Below are 22,772 nucleotides of genomic sequence, written 5' to 3'. Positions count from 1 at the left end.
TCTACCCCCACCCGACATGCTACACTCTTCTGTTGCACTATCACCTGCTGCAAAAATCAATGCAGTCTTCCTATGCTCATCGGTTTCCATTTCGTAGCATAATATCTGCACTGGGTCCTAGGGATGAATTACAGCTGACTTAGAATACATTATTTTACAAATCGCTTGTTTCAATCCCTTGATATTAAAAATAAAAATGCTTGTTCCTAAATAGTAGTAATCACTTCTTGGTTTTAAAATAAAAACAGCTGTATTTACCCATAGCCAACTCCCTCCCAAGTCATATAACGACAGAGAATCTTATTCAAAGCCCAAGCAATATGAGTCAGCAAAAGGCTGAGGATATGCAGAGAGTAGCCCCATGATATGCTTGGAATACGGAGGACAGGGCTCTGAGCATACACAGGATTACTCTTGCTTATTTGCTTTAATGCAGCATTTCAGGTTTGGTTGGTGGCAGGATAGCTCAACTCTGCTCTCAAACATAACTGAGTAAACATATAGATTTGCTGTTTTACATTAAATTATGTTTCTAGGAAATACACTCTTTAACTCCCAAAGTCCCAAAACTCCTTAATTTGTATCAGGCTGTCAGTAAATCTTGACTGGGCTAAATAGGATCAGCAAACAGTTTCAAATGAACTACAACAAGAATGTACTGTACCATCATGGAACAAATTGTGAATGTGATGCTTTAGCCCTTTTCACCATGGCAGATCTACCTTATATGATGTCAGTGGTGGAAAAATTCTTACACCTTTTGTGTCATAAATTGCTTGGATTAGGGTCAGGTTTGCTGAATGTAAAACTAAATGGACCCTAAAAGGTGGAATATGCTGCAGAGAAATCTGACTGCACTAATGAGATGATTTGGGTTTTTTGAAGACAAAAATAAAAAGGAAAGACTTAAGTGGATAGAATTCAACTATTTCTACCTGCATTTCTGACGATTAAGCTCTGAACATTAGTGTAGTCTACAAATGGTTGCAGGAAAGATCATAATTGTAACATGTATGGCCACCATTAGATATATCATAGAAAAAGGGAGAAAGGTATTTGGCAGCAAAGTGTCAGCAGCACAGATGTAACTGTAAAATTACTACCCAGACAGTACCTTTATCAGCTTGCTAAGCTAGTTACACTGAAAGCTTACTCCTAGGGAAACCACTTAGATAAGATGCCTGAAAACCAGAAGTGAGTTCTTGAAAGCATGCAATTCAACTTGCTTGATAAGCCAATAAAATAATTATCTATGCTGTATGTCCTGTCAGATACAGTACAGAGCAGGCGTCCCACTCCATCATTGTTCCTTTCACATAAAGAATGGCTGCTGCTACAAATAATTATTACAGCCTTTGGCAGGTGCCTTCACAACACTACATAGTCCATGTATATTGCCTCAAAAAAACGATCCTTCCATTGCCAGACAATATCTTAACCCCGCCCTCTTTCTGCACTGCCACAGGCAAAAATTCACTTTAACCTCTGTGGCCCAGTTTTATATTTGGGGACCCCAGTTACTTGCTAAAGAGTATGTCCCTGCTGCTAGGACAGCTCATCACAAACACAAAGGCAACCAACTAACTGAAGGAAGGTAACTTCAAGACGCCCTACCACAAATGGGAGGCGGTTGCAGACCAGATTTTCATTATTTTTTCATTAATCCATAAAAATAGGGATCTCTTTAACCAGGGACAGTGGGAGCCCGCCTGTGGGCCAGATACAGCCCTCCAAAGGATATTTATGGCCCTGTGCTACATAAATAACTTTGTATCATTTAACCAAATTTAACCCAAAACCAATAAAATAATATTGGATACTTAGCCCCCAAAACTAAGGGCAGATTTATCAAAATGTGAGATTAGAGCACACCACAGAAATTTCACCCACTTTCTATTGATTAGAGACCTATTCAGGGCCGGAACTAGGGGCAGGCAGAAAAGGCAGCTGCCTAGGGTGCAACTATTAGGGGGCTCCAAGCAGGAGCTTCTCCTGCCTACCCCTAGTCCACGCTCCTTTGTCATTTCCCCTGCCACTTGTCATTAGCGGTGGGGGCAATGACCCATTGCATCACACCCCCCCCCCGAACTGCATATGCCCAAAACACGTGGGGGGGCGACCGGGTTGCCTAGAGGGTCCGGTCGGCTTGGGTGATTTTCTCTGTTATGAGCTCTAATCTCATATTTTGATAAATCTGCCCCTAAATATTTGAGGCAGCACTTATGGAAGCAAATACCATGAGATATCCAGAAATAAATGTATACAGGATTTCCTTCAGTGCCCATATTAATTTCTAAAGCCTTAGCAATATTTTCATCTATTAGTTTAAAAGAAAAAAAAACAGAACACATTGTGAATAATTAATTAGAAAATCATATTTTCCAAGTAATTCTTACTTTAATTAGCTTTAGAAAGATTACTCATGTTTTCCATAGCAATCAAACATGATGCTGCATACATGTCATTGACACAGCTTTATAGGTCCTCTGGGATCAGGGTTACTGCAACATACAGCTGTTAAATCATTCTAGGTGGCTAAATACCTGCCTAATTTTCATATATCCTTGCTTAAGCAATAGTTAATTAAGTGGAAATAGTTGCTTTAGATATCTTATATACTGATAAACCTGTTAACTCTTTGCATATAATGTTAATAGCTATCCACTTCTTAATACATAGAAATGTCTTTAGGCACATCAAATCTCTGAGTAACTGAACTTATATCTAATCTGCGGACACTGCAATGTCGTGGTCCCCAACAGAAAGTTTAAACTATGGAGCGGCACAAAGGGAAAGATTATTACAAAGGCTAAGTACTGTAGTAGAGAAAAAGTCTGTTGCTTACATGACAATAGGAACCTGGGACCCTGCTGCTGATGTCTTGTCTTGTGCTAATCATTAGAAAAAAAGGAAAAACACATTGGCTCCTATCGGTCTCTAGCAAAAGCCCTTCAGGAAACAACACAGATTTAAATTTCTGATAGACATTCAGTGGGAAATACTTATCATTGCTCTTAATCTGCAACTGTAATTGTTTTAGATTAATTAAATTATCTAAATATTTCTGAAACAATTTGTAGTCTTATTTACAGAAACAGATTAATCTGATTAATACAGATCTGAAGGTCTGCTGTATGGATGGAAGAATCCAAGGAATTTTTTGGGCCCCTTGAATGAACGAGGGGTTAAGACTTAGGGCAAAGACACGTGGCAATTAGTATGCACAACTTTTTAAGAAGTCGGTCATGGCGACTAATCACAGCGACTTTCCCACCATTGGTTATGGTATAAGTCACTGCGACTTATCAGGTGATGCTTTCAACAGGGGCATGTTACTACAGATGTGACTGCAGGAGGGCCCCAGAGGTATATAAGGCCCAGTGAGACATCTTCTGATAAGCAGTTTCATTATAACAAATGGCTTATTTCCAACGTTTAGGAAGGCCCTGAAATGACTTTGCTGTGGGGCTTAGTAACTTTAACTTAAGGTGGCACAAATCAGATTCCATACAAAAATGACCCTTTAAAGGGATACTGCCATGATCTTTATGGTGTAATTTTTATTTCTAGATCACACTGTTTACATAGGAAATAATTCACTCTACCATTTTAAATTGTATTCTTGAACCAACAAATGCATTTTTTAGTTGTAATATTGGTGTGTAGGCGCCATCTCAGTGCATTGTACCTGAGTCTGAGCTTTCAGAAGGAGCCACGCTATACATTAGAACTGCTTTCATATAACCTATTGTTTCTTCTATTCCCATTTAACTAGGAGGAGTCCCAAGCTGGACGTGGATTTCTAAAGGTGGCCATACACGGGCCGACTATAGCTGCCGATATCGGTCCCTTGGACCGATTCGGCAGCTAATCGGCCCGTGTATGGGGAGAGCAGAGCGGCCTGGCCGACCGATATCTGGCCTGAAATTGGCCAGATCTCGATCGGCCAGGTTAGAAAATCTGGTCGGATCGGGGACCGCATCGGCTCGTTGATGCGGTTCCCGATCCGACTGCCCCATTGCCGCCCACATAATCCGATCGTTTGGCCCCTGGGGCCAAATGATCGGATTATTATTTTTTTTACCTAAATGGTCCCCGATATCGCCCACCCGTAGGTGGGGATATCGGGGGAAGATCCGCTCGCTTGGCGACATCGCCAAGCGAGCGGATCTGCTCGTGTATGGCCACCTTTACTAATGAGTGCTATTCTGATATCTACTGGGAGCTGCTATCTTGCTTTCCCCTTCCCATTGTTCTGCTGATTGGCTGCTGGGAGGTGGGTTACTATCACTCCAGCTTGCAGCGCAGCAATAAAGTGTGACTGAAGTTTTTTTTAGAGCACGGGTCACATGACTGTAGCACCCTGGGAAATTAAGAATATGGCTAGCCCCATGTGAAATTTCAAAATTAAACTTAAAAAAAAAAGTATTTCAATGACAGTAATTCTTTAACCTATAAACTAAACTATAGACCAAGCTCTTTATTAGTATTGTTTCTGTTACTATCGTTGGAGAAGAGGAAATATAACTATTTTCACCCTGTTCTTATGATACCTGTGATAAACAACTACACATCTAACACTCTGTAGGATTTTGCAGTCTGATACTGTATGTGAAAACCTCCTAAACACTCTCTGAAAATAATTTGCTCTATGGGTCTGCAAAAATATCACACTTACTTTAGTTTCTAAACAATTGTATAAATGCAGTCTTGGACACTTGTTCTGTCAAATCTGAAATATAAATTCTAAGTCGTGAGACAAAAAGCTCTGCACTTTACAGGGAAGTGACACTAACAGGAAAGACAAAATGCCAGGTTTGTAAGGCTGACTTGCTGGTTGGAATTATCAATTAGTTGTATAAGCCACAAAGGGTAATGCACGCTATTGTTAAAATCAGTAAAGAAAGAAAGGTCCAAGGTTTATAAGAACATACATAAATTCTTATTAATAAAGCACTTCTTCCAACAATGGCCATTAAATGTAACCCTATGTGTGTTTACGCCTTGCAATATAATATATAAATACAATCATTTTGGAAAGTGGCAACTGAACATTTTATATTTCTTGCTATGGCATGTCACTGTAGAGTGTTCACAAGCATTAAGTTACATGCAAAACAATTCATACAAATCATAATTAGTAATGATAGTGTAATGCTGGTTGCAGCATAAAGCTACAGAGGCTCTAACGTCTGCCAGCAGCTATAGCCATAGAAATTTTACCACAATAAAAAAAATATAAAAAATACATTTGATTATAAAAGGTAAAATTATTCAATGATCCTAGTACTTTTTGGAACAGGTGATTTAAAGGAACAGTAAAACCAAAAAATGAAAGTGTATAAAAGTAAATAGAATACAATGTACTGCTGCCCTGCACTGGTAAAACTGGTGTGTTTGCCTCAGAATGTTTATATAAACAGAGCTGTGTAGCCATGGGGGCATCCATTCAAAGGAGAAAAGGCACAGGCAGGTAACAGATAAAATACTATTGAATTCTACAGAGCTTATCTGTTACCTGCTATGTAAAGGTAATGTCAGACCAAGCGTATAGTGTATATTTTTAGCAAGCTGAAAATACCGCCATAAGCCTCCTACCTGTGCTTACACCCGAATGAATGGAATAGGTTTGGGTGCAGTGCAGGCACATGTAGCGATATCCACATAAAAACGTGCAAAGTCTCACGTTTTTATACGTATTTCGGCAACATGTGCCTGCACCTGACAGTATTCCATTCATTTGGGTGCAGGCACAGGTAGGAGGCATATGGAGCACTGAATATTGTACGATACCCTGTTACAATTACGTACAATAATATTGGTGCGTGTACAGGCACCTATAGTTGGGATTAAGTACAAAGTATTGTTTTAATATTACAAAGAAAAAGTAACTTATTTTTCTAAAGATGAGTTATTTAATTAAAATGGACTCTATGGGAGATGGTCTTTGTATTTTGGAGCTTTCTGGATTACGGGTTTTCAAAAACAGATCCCATACCCGTAATAACGGAATATTTTCTCTAATCTTAAATTTTTACTGAATGCACCACCTAGTGGTAGAATACAGGATCTGTTCAATGTTATAAGTTTTAGGTTGGGTTGATTACAAATGTGAATAGGAATAAAACTACTCTTAAATAATATAAAGAAAAATAATAATGGAAAAATCAAAAGTCAAAGTGTCCTTATAATCAACTGCTAACAGTTGTAGTGTAAAACTGCAAAACTTATTTAACAGCCAAGAATGAGAAAAGTAGATGCTCAAGACAAAACATGCCCAATATGCCCCTCATTAAATGAAGGGTCCTTTTTCTATACATTTTCCTGTATAGTTCAGGAGATTGTAAAAAGTAATAGAAAAATACACACTAACGCAAGTCGAAAAAAATAACTTTTATACAAGAATAGATTTTTTTCTGCAGAATACTTTCAGGCACAAACCAACACAATTAATTTTGACAACAGAATAGTTTTAAAATAGACCCATTACCTGCACCTCTGCTGTAACTATAGCAGCCATTATGTTAGGCAGCTGGGCCAGAACTCCAACTCCAGCTGTAATTCTCTTTCTGCTGCACATATTATATCATATACATGCTTATGTCCCAAATGTTACGTTAAGGCAGCATGTTTGTGATGTATAGATCTGTTTTCAGCTTTAAAACAAAGTTTTCTTTAGCAGGTTTGTGACAGCATAGAAAGTTGGTACCGAGGAGGCTGCATCTCTGAAATCTATAAATTGTTAGCAAGGTTTGGATAAAATTGAGATCAAGGGCAGAATAAGATAAAAAAACAACACTGAACGATACTACAGTACAAATATTTTAGAAGTAAATAAGAAATATAACCCTATTCTAAACTAATTACTAATTAAAATGTTGAGGATAAAACAGACATTAAGTTATTTGTTTATCATACAGCCTGAATGACACAATTCTTCAATACATTTAAGTTAATGGATCAATTCCATAGGTCAAGCACCCTACCGAGAAATGTCAGGAGACTCTTCTCTTCCTCTGTGCTGCTATCCAACCACTCTCCATCCCCTGGCGACAGAAAACTCATGCTTCTTGTTGAAAACTTTCCGACAAGGTTTCCTTGATTTGTGAAATGTACTTAAGTTCAGCCTGTACAGGTCTCGGAAATTCCTCAGCTATAGAATGCTAGAATTACTAATATGGAATTCAATGCATTCACAGGCAACTAAATAGCCTGACAATGAAAATGAAATGGATGAGGCCTTTATTCTATTTTTACTGAAGACAAAGAAAAAAAATCTAAAATGCTTTCAAATGGTGCAAGTGTCCATGTACATCCGAAGGAAAGATAGACCTTAGGAACATTTCCCTTAGCTGATCGGTACTTGTGTATGTTCCCTTTCTTCAGATGCCATCCTTGAAAATGCTGGTTCAACCAATTACAAGCACACGGTACAAAACAAGCTGTATGATTCTCTTCTCGCAGCTTATAATGGGCAGAAGCATCCTCCCCTCCACTACTTTCCCTTCTGCAAAGGCAGGTTCATCAATCTCTGATTAGGAAGCACCGGATGCTTCCTTCCTCCCCCTGCAGCCCCTACCTAAGCTCGTGACGGCTGCATTGATCGGCAAAAATGGAATCTGCAGCTAGCTGCCAAAACCAACATTATGGGCTTTTCTAGTGCTCTCTCATCGTAAGTGAAAACTGAACTGGTTGAATGCCCAGCATGACTTCCGGTCTTAATGCCCGGTGGGAATAGCAGGCAGGAGAGTGGAAGACAAGAAATGCATATCTTTGTGCTCTTATCCTTCTCACTTTTTACAGGGGACAAGAGCATACTTCCGTGTAGTTGTCAGGATGAGCTCTCTTTGCTGCACATCTAACTCTATAATGAAGATTCTGCCTAGGACAGTGCCCTGCAATGCAGTATCCGACACATGCATTAAGAAAGGTATGTCTTAAGATCTGTTTTAATTACGAAGTTGATTTAAAAGAAACTATATTTATACATTTTTTTTAATGGTTCAGCACAAATACAAACCATAAATTTACAATCTGTGTACAAGCAATATCCAGGTGATTCAGTGGGTAGTAATTCCCAGTTCACTATATACAGGTTTGGAGAAACCTCACAGCAGGGGCCTGCTGAATGCAGGGGGGACGCATAAAGTTGCTGCACCTATGTTCAGCTTTTGCATGTGCCTCAAAGAATACAGTGCAATCCTGGAAGAAAGGGCTGCGTTTTTATCTCTGTTCCCCTGTGGTGGAATGCATTATGGATCCACAGCAAGAAAACGCAGGAAGATTGTGTGTAAGAGCCCTAATAACCCATAGCACAGAAACATCTGCAGTAAATGAGATATCCTGACTGGTTGCCTTTGGTTACTAAACCAGGAGCATATGTTGCATCATTCTTTACATTACTGCCTAAGTTCATACATTCAGCTTGTTTCACACCATTCAAGTGGGGAATATACGCATACATTCTGTTGGCCATATGTTAAGGTCAGGGGGAATTGGTAGTATATATAAGCTATCCAGTGGCAAAACCACTTCAGGGAGCCCAGCCCTTAGTCACATGTACGCTGCCCACTAACATACCGCAGGTGACAAACTTAGGAGCCAAAAATAGCATCAGGAAAGAGGGACTACAATACAGCCCCTTAAGGCCACTGCTATGATCAGGTCACAGCTGTTTTGTCAAATATTTATTTTTATTTTATTTCTTGTCATTTACATAGCACCAACACATTTCCGCAGTGCTTTACAGAAATTATCATTCACATCAATAACTGCCCCAAAGGAGTTTACAGTCGGTGCCTATTTCATCTTGCAGTGCACCTTGTGCACCTCATAGCATAAATGGCTACATCATACAGTATCCATCTGATCCAGAGTACTCAGGTCTGAATCAAATACATGACCCCTCCACTGCGCAAGTGCTAACCACTGAACCACCAGGGCATTCTTACATTAGAATTATTGGAAAAAATGAATCTTAAAAACATAATTATTGTGATTTATGTATTATTATCTTGCCAGAGAAACATAATTTTCTTGCACCTAACAGTGCATCTGTGCCTTTAAACTAATCGTTCATGTTTACTCACACAGAATATCAATCAGCAATAATGGTCACATTGACTTTGCAAGCATTTTATTTACCAGCTCAGCTGAAGAAAGGGCAAAGCCCAAGTGAAGTCATTCTGCTAGAACACCTATTAAACACATGATGTCCCAACCCTGTTAAGCTGCTTAAGCAAGAGAACTGGTTGCACACACTTCTTTTATCTGCTGACATTTGAAATGTCAGTCATTACTATTATTTTACCTAAATACTCCATTAAAGTATTTGGAAACTGCATCATTCAAATGCAAATAAGCAGTTTTAACAAAAGGCAACCCTCTAAGCTCTAGTGGCAGCTAATATCATACTAATAAATGCAACAAAGGAACATCCTGTGCACACATTAGGCTGTCAAATTTCCTTGTACATTAAAGCCAACTCTCCCTTACAAACAGGAAATATTGTATCACTGTCATTAGGACCCCAATGGTTGCAGAGTATCAGCAGCACCTTTCTATAACATTTACCCTGTTTTCCATTCATGAAAGTGTAACATTATTTGATCATTAAAATGTTCATACTATCAAATATTTTTGAATGGTTTTGAGTTACACAAATGGGATCTATTATAAATTTGTTGCTCCTCAAATTTGGTTCACAATAGATAAGGGATACTAAAAAACATTTAACCATAAACAACTCAGTACAGAAAAAAGCAAATCAGTCACACATGAAGAATTGTTTCTTTAAATGGTATATATATTTACACACACACACACACACACACAATGGAATATACATGCACCACACATATATTTACACAAACTACATAGTCAACAAGCCAAAACATGCAGAGCAAAAAAAAAAAAAATTGGTTTCCTATTGAATAACACAACCTAATGTACCGTATATACTTGAGTATAAGCCGATCAAAATATAAGCCGAGGTACCTAATTTTACCTAAGAAAACGGGAAAAACTTATTGGCTCGAGTATAAGCCTAGGGTGGGAAATGCAGCCTCTACGGCTAAGTTTCAATAATCAAATAACAGATAAATAAATAATAGATAACTTTAGAGAAACAAAATGCTACAGCAGCAGACAAAAGCAAGTTTGGGAAGGCTAAGGAAGCTGCCATTCTAAATATCAAGTACTTGCCATCCTGCTGTGTGCTTTGTGCCTGTCCCATTGGTTCTGTGTGCTGTGTGCGCTCCCCATCATTAGTGAATCTCCATTACCAAAAATAATTACAAATCCTAAGTAGGCACAGTGCATCATTGGAGCTTTTTTTATTTGTAAAGTTCTGCCTTTAAGGAATTGAGGATGGTAGCAGTTTGCATACTCATAAAATAAAACAATGCTCGCAACGTTACATTAGCATGTCTAGAGGATAACAGATTAGAAAGAAAGCAACCACTTTACCTTTGTTACATATATCTAGAGTTGTTCCCATTTCCCCAACTATTGCAGCGACTTCATCTCGAACTTCCTGGTTTGCCAGAATCAATATGCCCAAAACAATACATCTTTAGTCTGGTACTTCATGCTCCAAGTGGAAGGCCATGAATGATTTGGCCAAGGATGATTTACCATTTCATTACTGTCCATGCTATTCGTAAAAGTTTTTTTTTATACTTTTTTTAGTGGTCTTTTTATGTGCCTTTTTAGCGAATGTGCGCCCCTTGTGCCTTTGTCAGTGAATGTGTGCCCCATTGTGGGGCGCCGCGGCTTGATGCACTTCCTATCGGTTCGGTACTTAGAAGCACTAACAGAGCACGTAGGTCCCTTAATGGTACAGCGCGCGTGCGTGCGCACAGCATCATGCTGCACCAGCGCGCAACGAGCAACAATGTAAGTCGCCGGTGGGATTGCACACGCGGCAGAGCGATTTCGGCAAATCGCCGGAAATGCCTCACGAGGCAACTTCGGTGTTTTGCCGAAATCGCCTGCGCAGTGTGTGCCATCCCACCGGCGCTTACATTGTCGCCGGTGTGATGGCAATTCGGGGAGATTATCCTTCTAAGGCAACACCTATCCAGTCTGTAGATTCTCAGTAGCATGCTTAACCCACAGGGCCAGAGCAGTACCTCTGTCTTGCCCCATTGCACGATTAACCCTAACCCCCAAGTGGCAACATTGCTTACATTAGCACATCATAGCAGTCATATCATCTGACCACTCTGGACAGACATTATGCATGTAGGCAGAAAATCACATACAGCCCGTGGACATATAAAACAATAGCAAAACAAAAGTTGTGTTTTTCAATGCTATAAAAATGGGGCAAATGTACTGTTGTGGCCTATTAATCTTGAGATATATATATATATAGATATATATATATATATATATATATATATATATATATATACACACACACACACACACACACACAGTGGCTTGCAAAAGAATTCGGCCTCCTTGAACTTTTCCACATTTTGTCACATTACAGCCACAAACATGAATCAATTTTATTGGAATTCCACGTGAAAGACCAATACAAAGTGGTGTACACGTGAGAAGCGGAAAGAAAATCATACATGATTCCAAACATTTTTTACAAATAAATAACTGCAAAGTGGGGTGTGCTTAATTATTCAGCCCCCTTTGGTCTGAGTGCAGTCAGTTGCCCATAGACATTGCCTGATGAGTGCTAATGACTAAATAGAGTGCACCTGTGTGTAATCTAATGTCAGTACAAATACAGCTGCTCTGTGACGGCCTCAGAGGTTGTCTAAGAAATAATCCATAATGCGAACCCCGGTGCCCCGCAACTTCAGGACGCCGCTACGTCCCTCCACCATACAAAATTTGAAAAAGATGCAGCACACGGGTTACTTGCAAAAAAAGTGTATTAAAAAGAATCACATCACATATGTCCCTGAGGAAGAGCACAGTTTGGTGCTCGAAACGTCGGATTTCTTTCAATAAACCTTTTTTGTTTTTTGATAAAGTCCCTGTGTGTGCGGTACTCTGTTTGCCTATTGAATTTTTTAACCAGCACCGAGGGCATTTGCTTGCCTGAAGGGTGTGCTCCTTTCTGTTTCTGTACGTATATGTATGTATATGTATGTATATGTATGTATATATATATATATATATATATATATATATATATATATATATATATATATATATATATATATATATATATATATATATATATAATGTAACAGAGTTTAAAATTGGGTTGGTTACTTTTCTGTTCACTTTGAGACAGGCTGTGGATACGGCCGAAACATTAGATTGACGTATTTCCATCAATAAATTGATTCTTTATTTTTCACTAATATATGGCCTTAGCTAACTGTGTGTGTTCATCGCTAAATCCTTATATGTAGGAAGTAGCACTATCTTATGCCCTGTAAATCAAGGTGCTTAGAAGCACTAACAAAGCGCGTCGGTCCCTTAATGGTACAACGCGCATGATGCCGTGCACGGCTCCACCAACGTAAGGTCGTCCACGGGGGGGCAGCGCACAACGAGCGCATTGCAGCTGCGAGAATCCATATACCGTATATACGCGAGTATAAGCCGAGGGTTACTTTTTCAGCACATTATTTGTGTTGAAAAACTCGGCTTATACTCGAGTATATACGGTATGTAAAACTGTCCAATTATAATGGGAAAAACACAAGGACGGACATGCAACATGTCTGTGAAGGTTCTGATTCATCTAGGTCAGTGCTGTCCAACTTCTACGGTGCCGAGGGCCGGAATTTCTCTAGCATACATGGTGGAGGGCCGCTAATGGAAGCCAGTTTTGACCACTCCTCTTTTTGAAACCACACCCACTTCAAACCACACCTATTTTATCACAATGGTGGTAGCACAGCAAAAACCCAAATGCTTGGTCCTTACTGTGGGGATATCAACCATCATTCATATGTGAAAGAATTATGTCATATTAAGATATACCCTTAAATTCCATATGCCTCCTCCTCCCCTGTGGATAGCAGAGCAACCCCCAGTACATAATTACACACCTTAGGGACCATTTAATGGCTATTTCCAACTGCTAACAAACTCCCACAACAAACGCCTGCCAGGTTCACCTCCCACAAGCAGCATAGGGCAAGCAGAGTATGGCACACACAGGCAGCACTACCCTACCTGTGTGTGCCATACTCTGCCTGCCCTACCCTGACTGTGTGTGCCATACTCTGCCTGCCCTACCCTTCCTGTGTGTGCCATACCCTCCCATACCCTCCCTGACCTATGCTGCCTGTGTGTGCCATACTCTACCTGCCCTATGCTGGCTGTATGTGCCATACTCTGCCTACAGTACCAATGTCTGAGGTGTGAAGAAGTGAACAATGGGAGTGATTACAGTCTGAGCCTGAGGTGTGAACACTGCAGGGGGTGAACAATGCAAGTATTAAAAGGTGTGAACAACACAGGAGATTACATTTTTATACAATACAGAGGGATTACAGCCTGAATCTGAGGTGAGAACCATGCAGGGGGGCAGTTAATCTCAGTATTGATACCATTTAATGCTTACTCAAAGGTAAGCCATCAAAGCAGCCAGACAGGTGGGGGGCCACACAGAGGGGGGTCGCGGGCCGCATGCGGCCCGCGGGCCGCCAGTTGGACAGCACTGATCTAGGTCATGGTACATCTGTAGTAATAAGTCAAATTAACTGAATTTGCTGTGTTTTTCTTGAAGATGTTTCACCAGTTATCTAACTGGCTCTCAATTCAGAACTTCTGCGGCAAGAGAATTGCAAATGATAATGACATACAGTGGTGTGAAAAACTATTTGCCCCCTTCCTGATTTCTTATTCTTTTGCATGTTTGTCCCACTTAAATGTTTCTGCTCATCAAAAACCGTTAACTATTAGTCAAAGATAACATAATTGAACACAAAATGCAGTTTTAAAATGAAGGTTTACTTTATTAAGGGATAAAAAAAAAATCCAAATCTACATGGCCCTGTGTGAAAAAGTTATTGCCCCCCTTGTTAAAAAATAACTTAACTGTGGTTTATCAATTTCAATTTTCAATTTCAATATCAATTTCTGTAGTCACCCCCAGGCCTGATTACTGCCACACCTGTTTCAATCAAGAAATCACTTAAATAGGAGCTACCTGACACAGAGAAGTAGATCAAAAGCACCTCAAAAGCTAGACATCATGCCAAGATCCAAAGAAATTCAGGAACAAATGAGAACAAAAGTAATTGAGATCTATCAGTCTGGTAAAGGTTATAAAGCCATTTCTAAAGCTTTGGGACTCCAGCGAACCACAGTGAGAGCCATTATCCACAAATGGCAAAAACATGGAACAGTGGTGAACCTTCCCAGGAGTGGCCGGCCGACCAAAATTACCCCAAGAGCGCAGAGACAACTCATCCGAGAGGCCACAAAAGACCCCAGGACAACATCTAAAGAACTGCAGGCCTCACTTGCCTCAATTAAGGTCAGTGTTCACGACTCCACCATAAGTAAGAGACTGGGCAAAAACGGCCTGCATGGCAGATTTCCAAGGTGCAAACCACTTTTAAGCAAAAAGAACATTATGGCTCATCTCAATTTTGCTAAAAAACATCTCAATGATTGCCAAGACTTTTGAGAAAATACCTTGTGGACTGACGAGACAAAAGTTGAACTTTTTGGAAGGTGCGTGTCCTGTTACATCTGGCGTAAAAGTAACACAGCATTTCAGAAAAAGAACATCATATCAACAGTAAAATATGGTGGTGGTAGTGTGATGGTCTGGGGTTGTTTTGCTGCTTCAGGACCTGGAAGGCTTGCTGTGATAGATGGAACCATGAATTCTACTGTCTACCAAAAAATCCTGAAGGAGAATGTCCGGCCATCTGTTCGTCAACTCAAGCTGAAGCGATCTTGGGTGCTGCAGCAGGACAATGACCCAAAACACACCAGCAAATCCACCTCTGAATGGCTGAAGAAAAACAAAATGAAGACTTTGGAGTGGCCTAGTCAAAGTCCTGACCTGAATCCTATTGAGATGTTGTGGCATGACCTTAAAAAGGCAGTTCATGCTAGAAAACCCTCAAATAAAGCTGAATTACAACAATTCTGCAAAGATGAGTGGGCCAAAATTCCTCCAGAGCGCTGTAAAAGACTCGTTGCAAGTTATCGCAAATGCTTGATTGCAGTTATTGCTGCTAAGGGTGGCCCAACCAGTTATTAGGTTCAGGGGGCAATTACTTTTTCACACAGGGCCATGTAGGTTTGGATTTTTTTTCTCCCTAAATAATAAAAACCCTCATTTAAAAACTGCATTTTGTGTTTACTTGTGTTATCTTTGACTAATAGTTAAATGTGTTTGATGAGCAGAAACATTTTGTGTGACAAACATTCAAAAGAATAAGAAATCAGGAAGGGGGCAAATAGTTTTTCACACCACTGTATATGGGTGATGTGTGTGATGGATGTTTTAATACACAGAGAAACACTAATAAATAAAGTAAATTCTATTCTGCAATAAAAGCTGCAGTGGATCTCTACTGTGTACTATGCTTTGTAAACATTATACTGCGAAAGCACTGTATTGATTTTGCCATGTCAAGTTCATTTTAGAGATCTACAGTAGGATGGCCATGAATATCATACTCAGAATGCATTTGTTCTATTGAACCTAAATAATAAATTATTAACTAATGTTTAATATGGGGTTCAACAAACATTTTGCTGAGAACATATCTTCTTAATTCATTTAAAAATACCATGCTTTTCTTTGGACTTGGTCTGTGCTCACCATGCATTTGAAAATTAAATACATCCTAATAACCAGAAGCATCATTACGCTTATCATCAGGATTGGTTAATCAAAGGGTCCAGGGCCACTTTCAAGTTAAGTTGTTCATATGCCCTTCCCAGGATCCCCACAGACCTTCTGAAAATACAGGTATACAATTTATTATCCAGAATGGTACCTTGGTACCTGCGGTGTTTCTGTATAAGGGATCTTTCCGAAATTTAAATATAATTTAAATCTTTGTTCCTTAAATGCACTAAGTATCATTTAAACATCAAATAAATCAAAATAAATCAATAAGATTGTTTTGCCACTAATATGGATAGGATTAAATACATATAAGGTACTTTTTTTTTTTTTTTTTTTTAAATCAGTGAGAGAAAAAAAATATTTTTTTAATTGGAATTATTAGCTTATAATCGATTCTATGGGGCATGGCCTTCCCGTAATTTGGAACCTAGGTCCAAATGCCTGTCTGTACGAGACCTAAGAGATCCCATACATTTATTATTTTAATAGCTCCCAGAAAGTGAATACAAAAACCATATGATCAGCTCCTCAAGTAGAATGCTATTTAAAAATGTAACACAAAAATGTATATTTTTAAGAATACGCGATAATCATTTCTAAGCCAAATAATTGCAACAAAGTCACTGAATGTAACATCTGCAGAGCAAAAAAGAACAGTGCAATCTGTATAATATGTATCAGTTTATACAAATGACTGGATTTTGTATACAGTAACACAACTCTCTACCACATGCATTAAATGCTCACAACAGTGAGAAGACGTTAAATGATCTCCCTGCACTTCCAGGGGACAAACTGCGTAGGAAAGGTCTGTCACATGGTCTTGTGCAGTTCAACCAAAAATTTCAAGTGAAGGCAAATCTATGGATTGTGCCTTATTATTATTATGTACCACAGTACCAGACAATTTGCAATAATTGTTGTAGTTGTTTAGTTATTTCATTTTCAGTTCAGGAGCTCTCCAGTTTGGAGTTTCAGCAGCTACATGGTTGCTAGGGTCCAAGTTACCTTAGCAACCAGGAAGTCATTTAGATTAAAGACTTGTATATGAATTGGAGAGGGCTTGAATAGAAAAGGAAGTTACAAAAAGTAACAATAAAACTGTAGCCTCACACAACAAAAGTTGTTTCACTGCTGGGGTCAGTGACTCCCATTTAAAAACTACAAAGAGTTGGAAGAAGGTGGCAAATAATTCAAAAACTATAACAAATAAATAATAAAGACCAATTCAAAAGTTGCTTAGAATTGTCCATTGTATAACATACTAAAAGATAACTTAAAGAGGAACCACCCCTTTAACTTATTCACAAGGACTCGATTATATCCCAAGTACCTGCAGAATATAAATAGGTTTATTTTGACACACAGGCGAAACCAAGACAAAGACACTGTCACCTTAGAGAATCTACATTAAATTGTAATTTGTGATCTATTCATCAGAAGGCGTGTGTAATCTTTTTAGCTGCAAACACAAGAACCTTGCCTCATGCACTTTACCAGAGAAGGCAAAAAGCTGCCCCTGGAGATCTGAAGAGAAAATTTGGAAATTGTGTGCACCTAAGCAAGCAAACCCAGAATATCTCATGTGAGGATCATAAGTGCAATCACCCTCTATTGACTGGATCCAGCTGTGTTAGCAATGCTCAGTATCTCCACACCACAACGGGCAGCACTGCCACTTGGCAATTCTATAAAAAGCATCATCTCTGCAACAAGTAGGTCAATCCACGAATGTTATTGCTGCCTTTGCAAAATGAATCTAACTCTAGCAGTCCTGAACCCCCAAAGTAACAAAATGGCTTGTTTCTGCTGTGAATAGCTAGATGTGTATACAACAGCTACTCTATGTGCAATTACACTTTGGAATGGTAAAGGCCATTAACGCTCTAAAAATGTGCTGCCAAATGTTGCTGCTCATAATCATCATGTCTTGTGTCTGACTCAGTTCCATAATGCTTAAAGGCAAACAATAAATTAGAAGCTCACGGGTATGAATTCTAAAGTAAAACAGCCTAAGATAGACAATGGTAAATAATAAAAGAGAAAGTAGATATTTTTAGGAGGCAGACCATCACTAAATGGTGGATCAAGGGAAAGGATGTAAAAGGGAAATATTTACTTAACATAATATAATCTGTTGGTTAAAAATTCATTCTGGGGGGTATAGTTTTTTTTTAATTCTTAAAATGGCAATTTTCTATTTAGGAGTACCCAATAGCACATACTACTAAAAAAGTATATTTTTATGAAAATGGTTTACTTAGATGAAGCAGGGTTTTACATATGAGCTTGTTCATGCAATATATTTTTATAGGGACCTACATTGTTTAGGGGTATAGTTTTCCTTTAAGTAGGACTTAAATGCATGTGTGTGTCATAGGTTCGCGGGAAACTTTGAGAGGTCCCTCAAGGTGCAGGGGCCCAGTATATTACGGTTTGTTCTTAGGATCACTATCATCAACATATATGGAACACTTAACTAATTCAGCTGTTAGGTAAATCTATGATATTTTGGTAAGCTGCTACATAGGCAAAACCCTCTCAGCATTGCTGAGTGGTTTAGAAAGTATTTATACAAGGAATTTATTCCAGTAAACGTCTTTATTCATATGCTTTCTTGGTTAAATCTTTAGAATATGTAAAGGGGGTAAAACAATCCAGTATCTCAACACAAAAGCAATATAGTGCTGCATACACATTAAGATAAATCTTATCATAAACTAGTTAGCCTGCCTGTATATTTTTGTCATACGAAACCAATTCAAACCAAGGGAGAAGAGACAAACGCCTTGCAGATAGTACTCTGTCAGGAACTGAACCTAGAACCCCAGCACTGCAGGGCAGTAGTGTGCTATTCTTTCAGCCACTGTGATTATTGGTTATGCCAACATTCCGTAGCACCGAAGTTCACAATCTATACCTAACTCTATAACCACATTATTTCTGTTCTTATCTAAAAAATGTAGGGACACAGAACTGCCAGTTTAGCATGTAGCTCTAAGAACTTGCTGTACTTCTCCAACTCAATACAAAATGATACAATAGAATGTCTGCTAGCCAGTCAAGGAACAAAATGATTCTTTACAAATACATATAAGACAAAATAGAAAGCCCTGAGATCACGGGAGCACACTGATCACTTTCTGAATCAGTACACTCCACAAATGCAATGAATAAGCGGACTCCCACTTTGCTGAAGTTATGTGTTTATAGAATAATTACTGAGTGATACAGAAATTACGTAAAATGTACATTGCAATCGGCTACTACGGGCACTCATTCTAAAAGAAAAGAGAGCAGGTTTACCTGTGAGCTGCATTTTGGCCAAACATCACAGCGCTGGCTGAACACTGCATTCAAACTCCAAGTTCCTGCAATGTTTGTCTTCCTGTCTGCACACTGCCTCCAGCTAGGAATGCAGAAAAGCCTGAGCTGGAGCTAGTTCAGTCCAATCACATCTACAATTTGGGACAGCTAAACAATAGCTCATTGCACACTGAGTGCTATAGACACTGGGAAAAAATTCTCCATACGCGCAGTGACATTCAAACAATGCAGCCTGCTATTCCTTCTGTCAAAAGGGTGTGTTGTACTCTATGGGAGGTGAACATGGTGGGGGCTGGGGGAAAGGGAACTTACTGTAACCAAACCTTTGTTTTACTACATTTTTTTATATGTATCCAAATGCCACACACAGAGTTCTGCTGGCTTGCAGCTCACCTCTGCGCAGAAGTGATATCTAACCTAGACCAAGATTCCTGTCTCCTTTGACACATTTCCCATGTATTTCCTTCAGTGATTTAGTAAGCTGCACACAGATCAGTATATAGCTAGTAAGCTGGAAGTATACAGTCTCTCATAGTATGTAATGTCTATTCTGCCCCTGACTGACCAATAGCCCATGTGCATCAATGTATGTTGCAGACTCAACACTGTATCCTGTGACTGGTAGGTTACTCTCAGGCAGATAGAGCTCTCAGAAGCACAGTGGGAAAACATTTCATAAGTGAGACAAGCGGAAATCCTACTTTCAGTCAGACAAGGGGTACCCTGAAGAAATACAGATAATTTAAGTGCACCATCAGGGCACAACCCTTCTGCATACTGGTGGCAGATGAAAACTTTCTGAGGTCAAGCCACTCCCTTCTCATCCATCATCTGGCTGCTTTCACCTTCTCCCATACTTTCCCTGACACCCTTTCACTTCTTTGTCCCCCTCTACTTTTCATTTATTCATTTTCTTTATGTTCACCTCCACACATAGCATTTCTAATGTGGAAGATGATTTTCTAATGTCATGAGTGACACCTGGGCACCAAACTGACTATTATGTTTGCAAAAGATGTTGTACATACCCATTATAGCTGCACCACTGTATCTTTCTCTGCATTTAGTTGCATCTGATTTAACCATGTATCTTACCTAAAAATGTGCACAAATTCTATTGTGACCCAAAATCACTGACCCATGAACTGCTTCTTTACGAGAATTAGGCAGGGAAGCTTAGCAGGGAATCCAGTGAAAACCCTCTGCTCTGCTGGACAATACAATATAATTCCATCATCATTATCATAAAACCTTGTGGCTTTCTGAAGAACTGATACAAGGGGTATTTATTATAAATGATCTCTGCATTACAAACATAGACGTAATGTGCAGGACCCTGTGTTATTACATTTTTTTTTTAAAAAAATGTATTTTTCGGTTATTCCAGCCCAGCTGCATAAGAATACCACTATTCACCTAATACAGCAGCAGACTGGAGAAATTTGAAAGCAATGCTTTCTTCATAATTTAAATATTTGACTTATGACATATGACAGCTTTCTATTTATTTAGCAACATTTCTTTTTTTTTTTTTTTTTTTTTTTTTTTTAAAGGTTTGAGAATTTCCACTCCTTCACTGACTTCACCCTATGTACACTACACTTTTTACTTTTCTAAATGTAACATTTAGATGTACAGTTAATATGTAATAATACTAAGCTTAAGCAAAGTTACACGGGTTGCATTTTTTAACAAACACTATCATTTTACGATTTAATATTCTCAGTGATTTTGCTACTAATTATTGCCTCTGTTTGTTGCTGAACAGCAAAATGAACAAAATCATTTCTGTAATGGAAAGAAGGCAGTTTTCTCTAACAATAAATCATGAATGCTAACCTATATCACAGGAATTTAGTTTGAGGGATGCAATTACTGGGTTAATTAAAATACAAAACAAAAATATTTTCATCCAGAAGAGCTCGACAAAACATGAATGTCGTTAAAATATGTAATACATGTAGATGTTTATTGCATGTTTTGAACGGTTTTACAAAACTATTTGTAAATGTGACAACATCTGTTTGTCCCTTGATAAGATCAGCAGTGCGGGTTTTGACTCCTGAAACAATGTAGCAGAGGATATTTAATTAACAAACTTGTGAAGAAGTATGCAAGGCATTGCTGGACAAAGGATAAAGAATCTTGGTTTAAGGAGAACTTCGGACTTTTTTTTTTTTTTTTTTTTTTTAAGAGTCAGAACTTGTAGTTTTATTGCAATTACATTTACAAACAATGTTTAAGCTACAGATTTTTTTTTAAATGAATGTATACTGATAAAATATTGCTTAGAATTACAGTTTCTTTCAATAGCTACATTTTATTTTAGGTTTATATCCCTTTTAAATTGGAGAAACAGTGACCCATCCATGCCCATTCTATCAATTAACAATGCAATTCTCGGCTGTCCAATTCTACCCACTGCATTCCATAAAGGTCAGCTTTTCGGTTGTAATGGGGGTTTGCTCTAATTAAAACGATTTAATTCACTCCACACCCACACAACTATAAATGCCCAGTGGAGACATGGAACATTTCAGCACTTTCTTCTCAATTTAACAAACAAAACATTTATAGAAGCTTTCTAATGAAAAATTAAAATAAACGTTATGATCTAAATATATTGCAAAGGATGCAGTACCATTAGTATAAAACCTGACACTGTTCAACTTGTATGTGGTTTGCCAGCAGGTTCAGGAAAGCTATTTTTTTCTTTTTCTTTAATTCTATATGAACATATTACTTTATGCATATTGCATCATTCCACTGCTAAAGGGGGTGGGTTAGGGCACATTTGCCCATTGGCCCCTCTATGGAGCTGGGGTTGCTTACAGGAGGGAGTACTATTATTCCCAGTTCTGGCTGCAGACACTGGATATGAGTATTATGCAATGGTTTGTCATCTGGTGAATTAACTGCATTCTCTGTATAATGGGCCAAGCATTGTCCACACAAATCACAAATGCCAGTAAGCAAGAATACGCCCAGCAAAGACTGAGTGACTTCTGGAATTGCTAGCATCACTTGTACCACTCCCCACTATGCCCCAGGCAAATAATATAATTGTATCTTTAAGGGGTTTGGTCACTTTTAAATTATATATGCCTATATAAAGTAATCCCTTTGATAAAATTAAATATGGCTAGTTTTAAGAAAATTAATTTTTTTAAAAATGGAAGGAATGGAAATTAATGTAAAAATTAGTAAGTTAATGTGGCGTCCCATGAGATTTACAGTGGCAATTCCAATTATGAGTGGAAGCTATGCTGCTGAAAATAATTATACTAAATTGCCCGATTAAGCGTGCACAAATTTTTACCTGGGGTGCCAAGATTTTCTTCCTGTGTAGGCCCTATCTTAGCCTACACTATTTATTGTCTATTATTTATATAACACATTTAAACAGCTTTTGTAGTGATTATACATCATTCACATCAGTTGCTGCCCCAGTAGAAACTTTAAGTGGACTTCTAAACACTGAAGACAAACATCACTGGTGATGTTGCCCATAGCAACAAATCCGATCTCTGCTTTTGTTTTCTAACTTGTAGGTAAAATAAAATTTGATTGGTTGCTATTGGCAACATCACTGGCTTTTTGAAAAGTTAATTTCTGACGAAATTCTGAGGAAAACTGACCCTGG

At 38.6% G+C, this 22,772-nt stretch overlaps 1 protein-coding gene across 6 annotated transcripts in view; it reads right to left on the bottom strand.

Moving 5' to 3' along the window:
• The window catches only part of rasal2 (RAS protein activator like 2), a 147,510-nt gene that overhangs the window by 44,887 nt on the left and 79,851 nt on the right, over positions 1–22,772 (bottom strand). The window contains exon 1 of one of the 6 annotated variants that reach the window (XM_004914032.4): positions 19,109–19,210. The exons of 4 other annotated variants lie outside the window; for them this stretch is intronic. In XM_004914032.4, coding sequence (XP_004914089.1) covers positions 19,109–19,121 — 13 coding nt within the window. In that variant the 5' untranslated portion in view covers positions 19,122–19,210. Of the gene's footprint in view, positions 1–6,986; positions 7,081–19,108; positions 19,211–22,772 lie in introns of those variants that run through there. One more of the 6 variants, XM_031900974.1, reaches the window with a different exon arrangement.

Source organism: Xenopus tropicalis, chromosome 4, assembly GCF_000004195.4.
Source record: "Xenopus tropicalis strain Nigerian chromosome 4, UCB_Xtro_10.0, whole genome shotgun sequence".
NCBI classification, from domain to species: Eukaryota; Metazoa; Chordata; class Amphibia; order Anura; family Pipidae; genus Xenopus; species Xenopus tropicalis.
The sequence above is the reverse complement of the archived record's forward strand: the minus strand, read 5'-3'. Positions and strand labels throughout refer to the sequence as shown.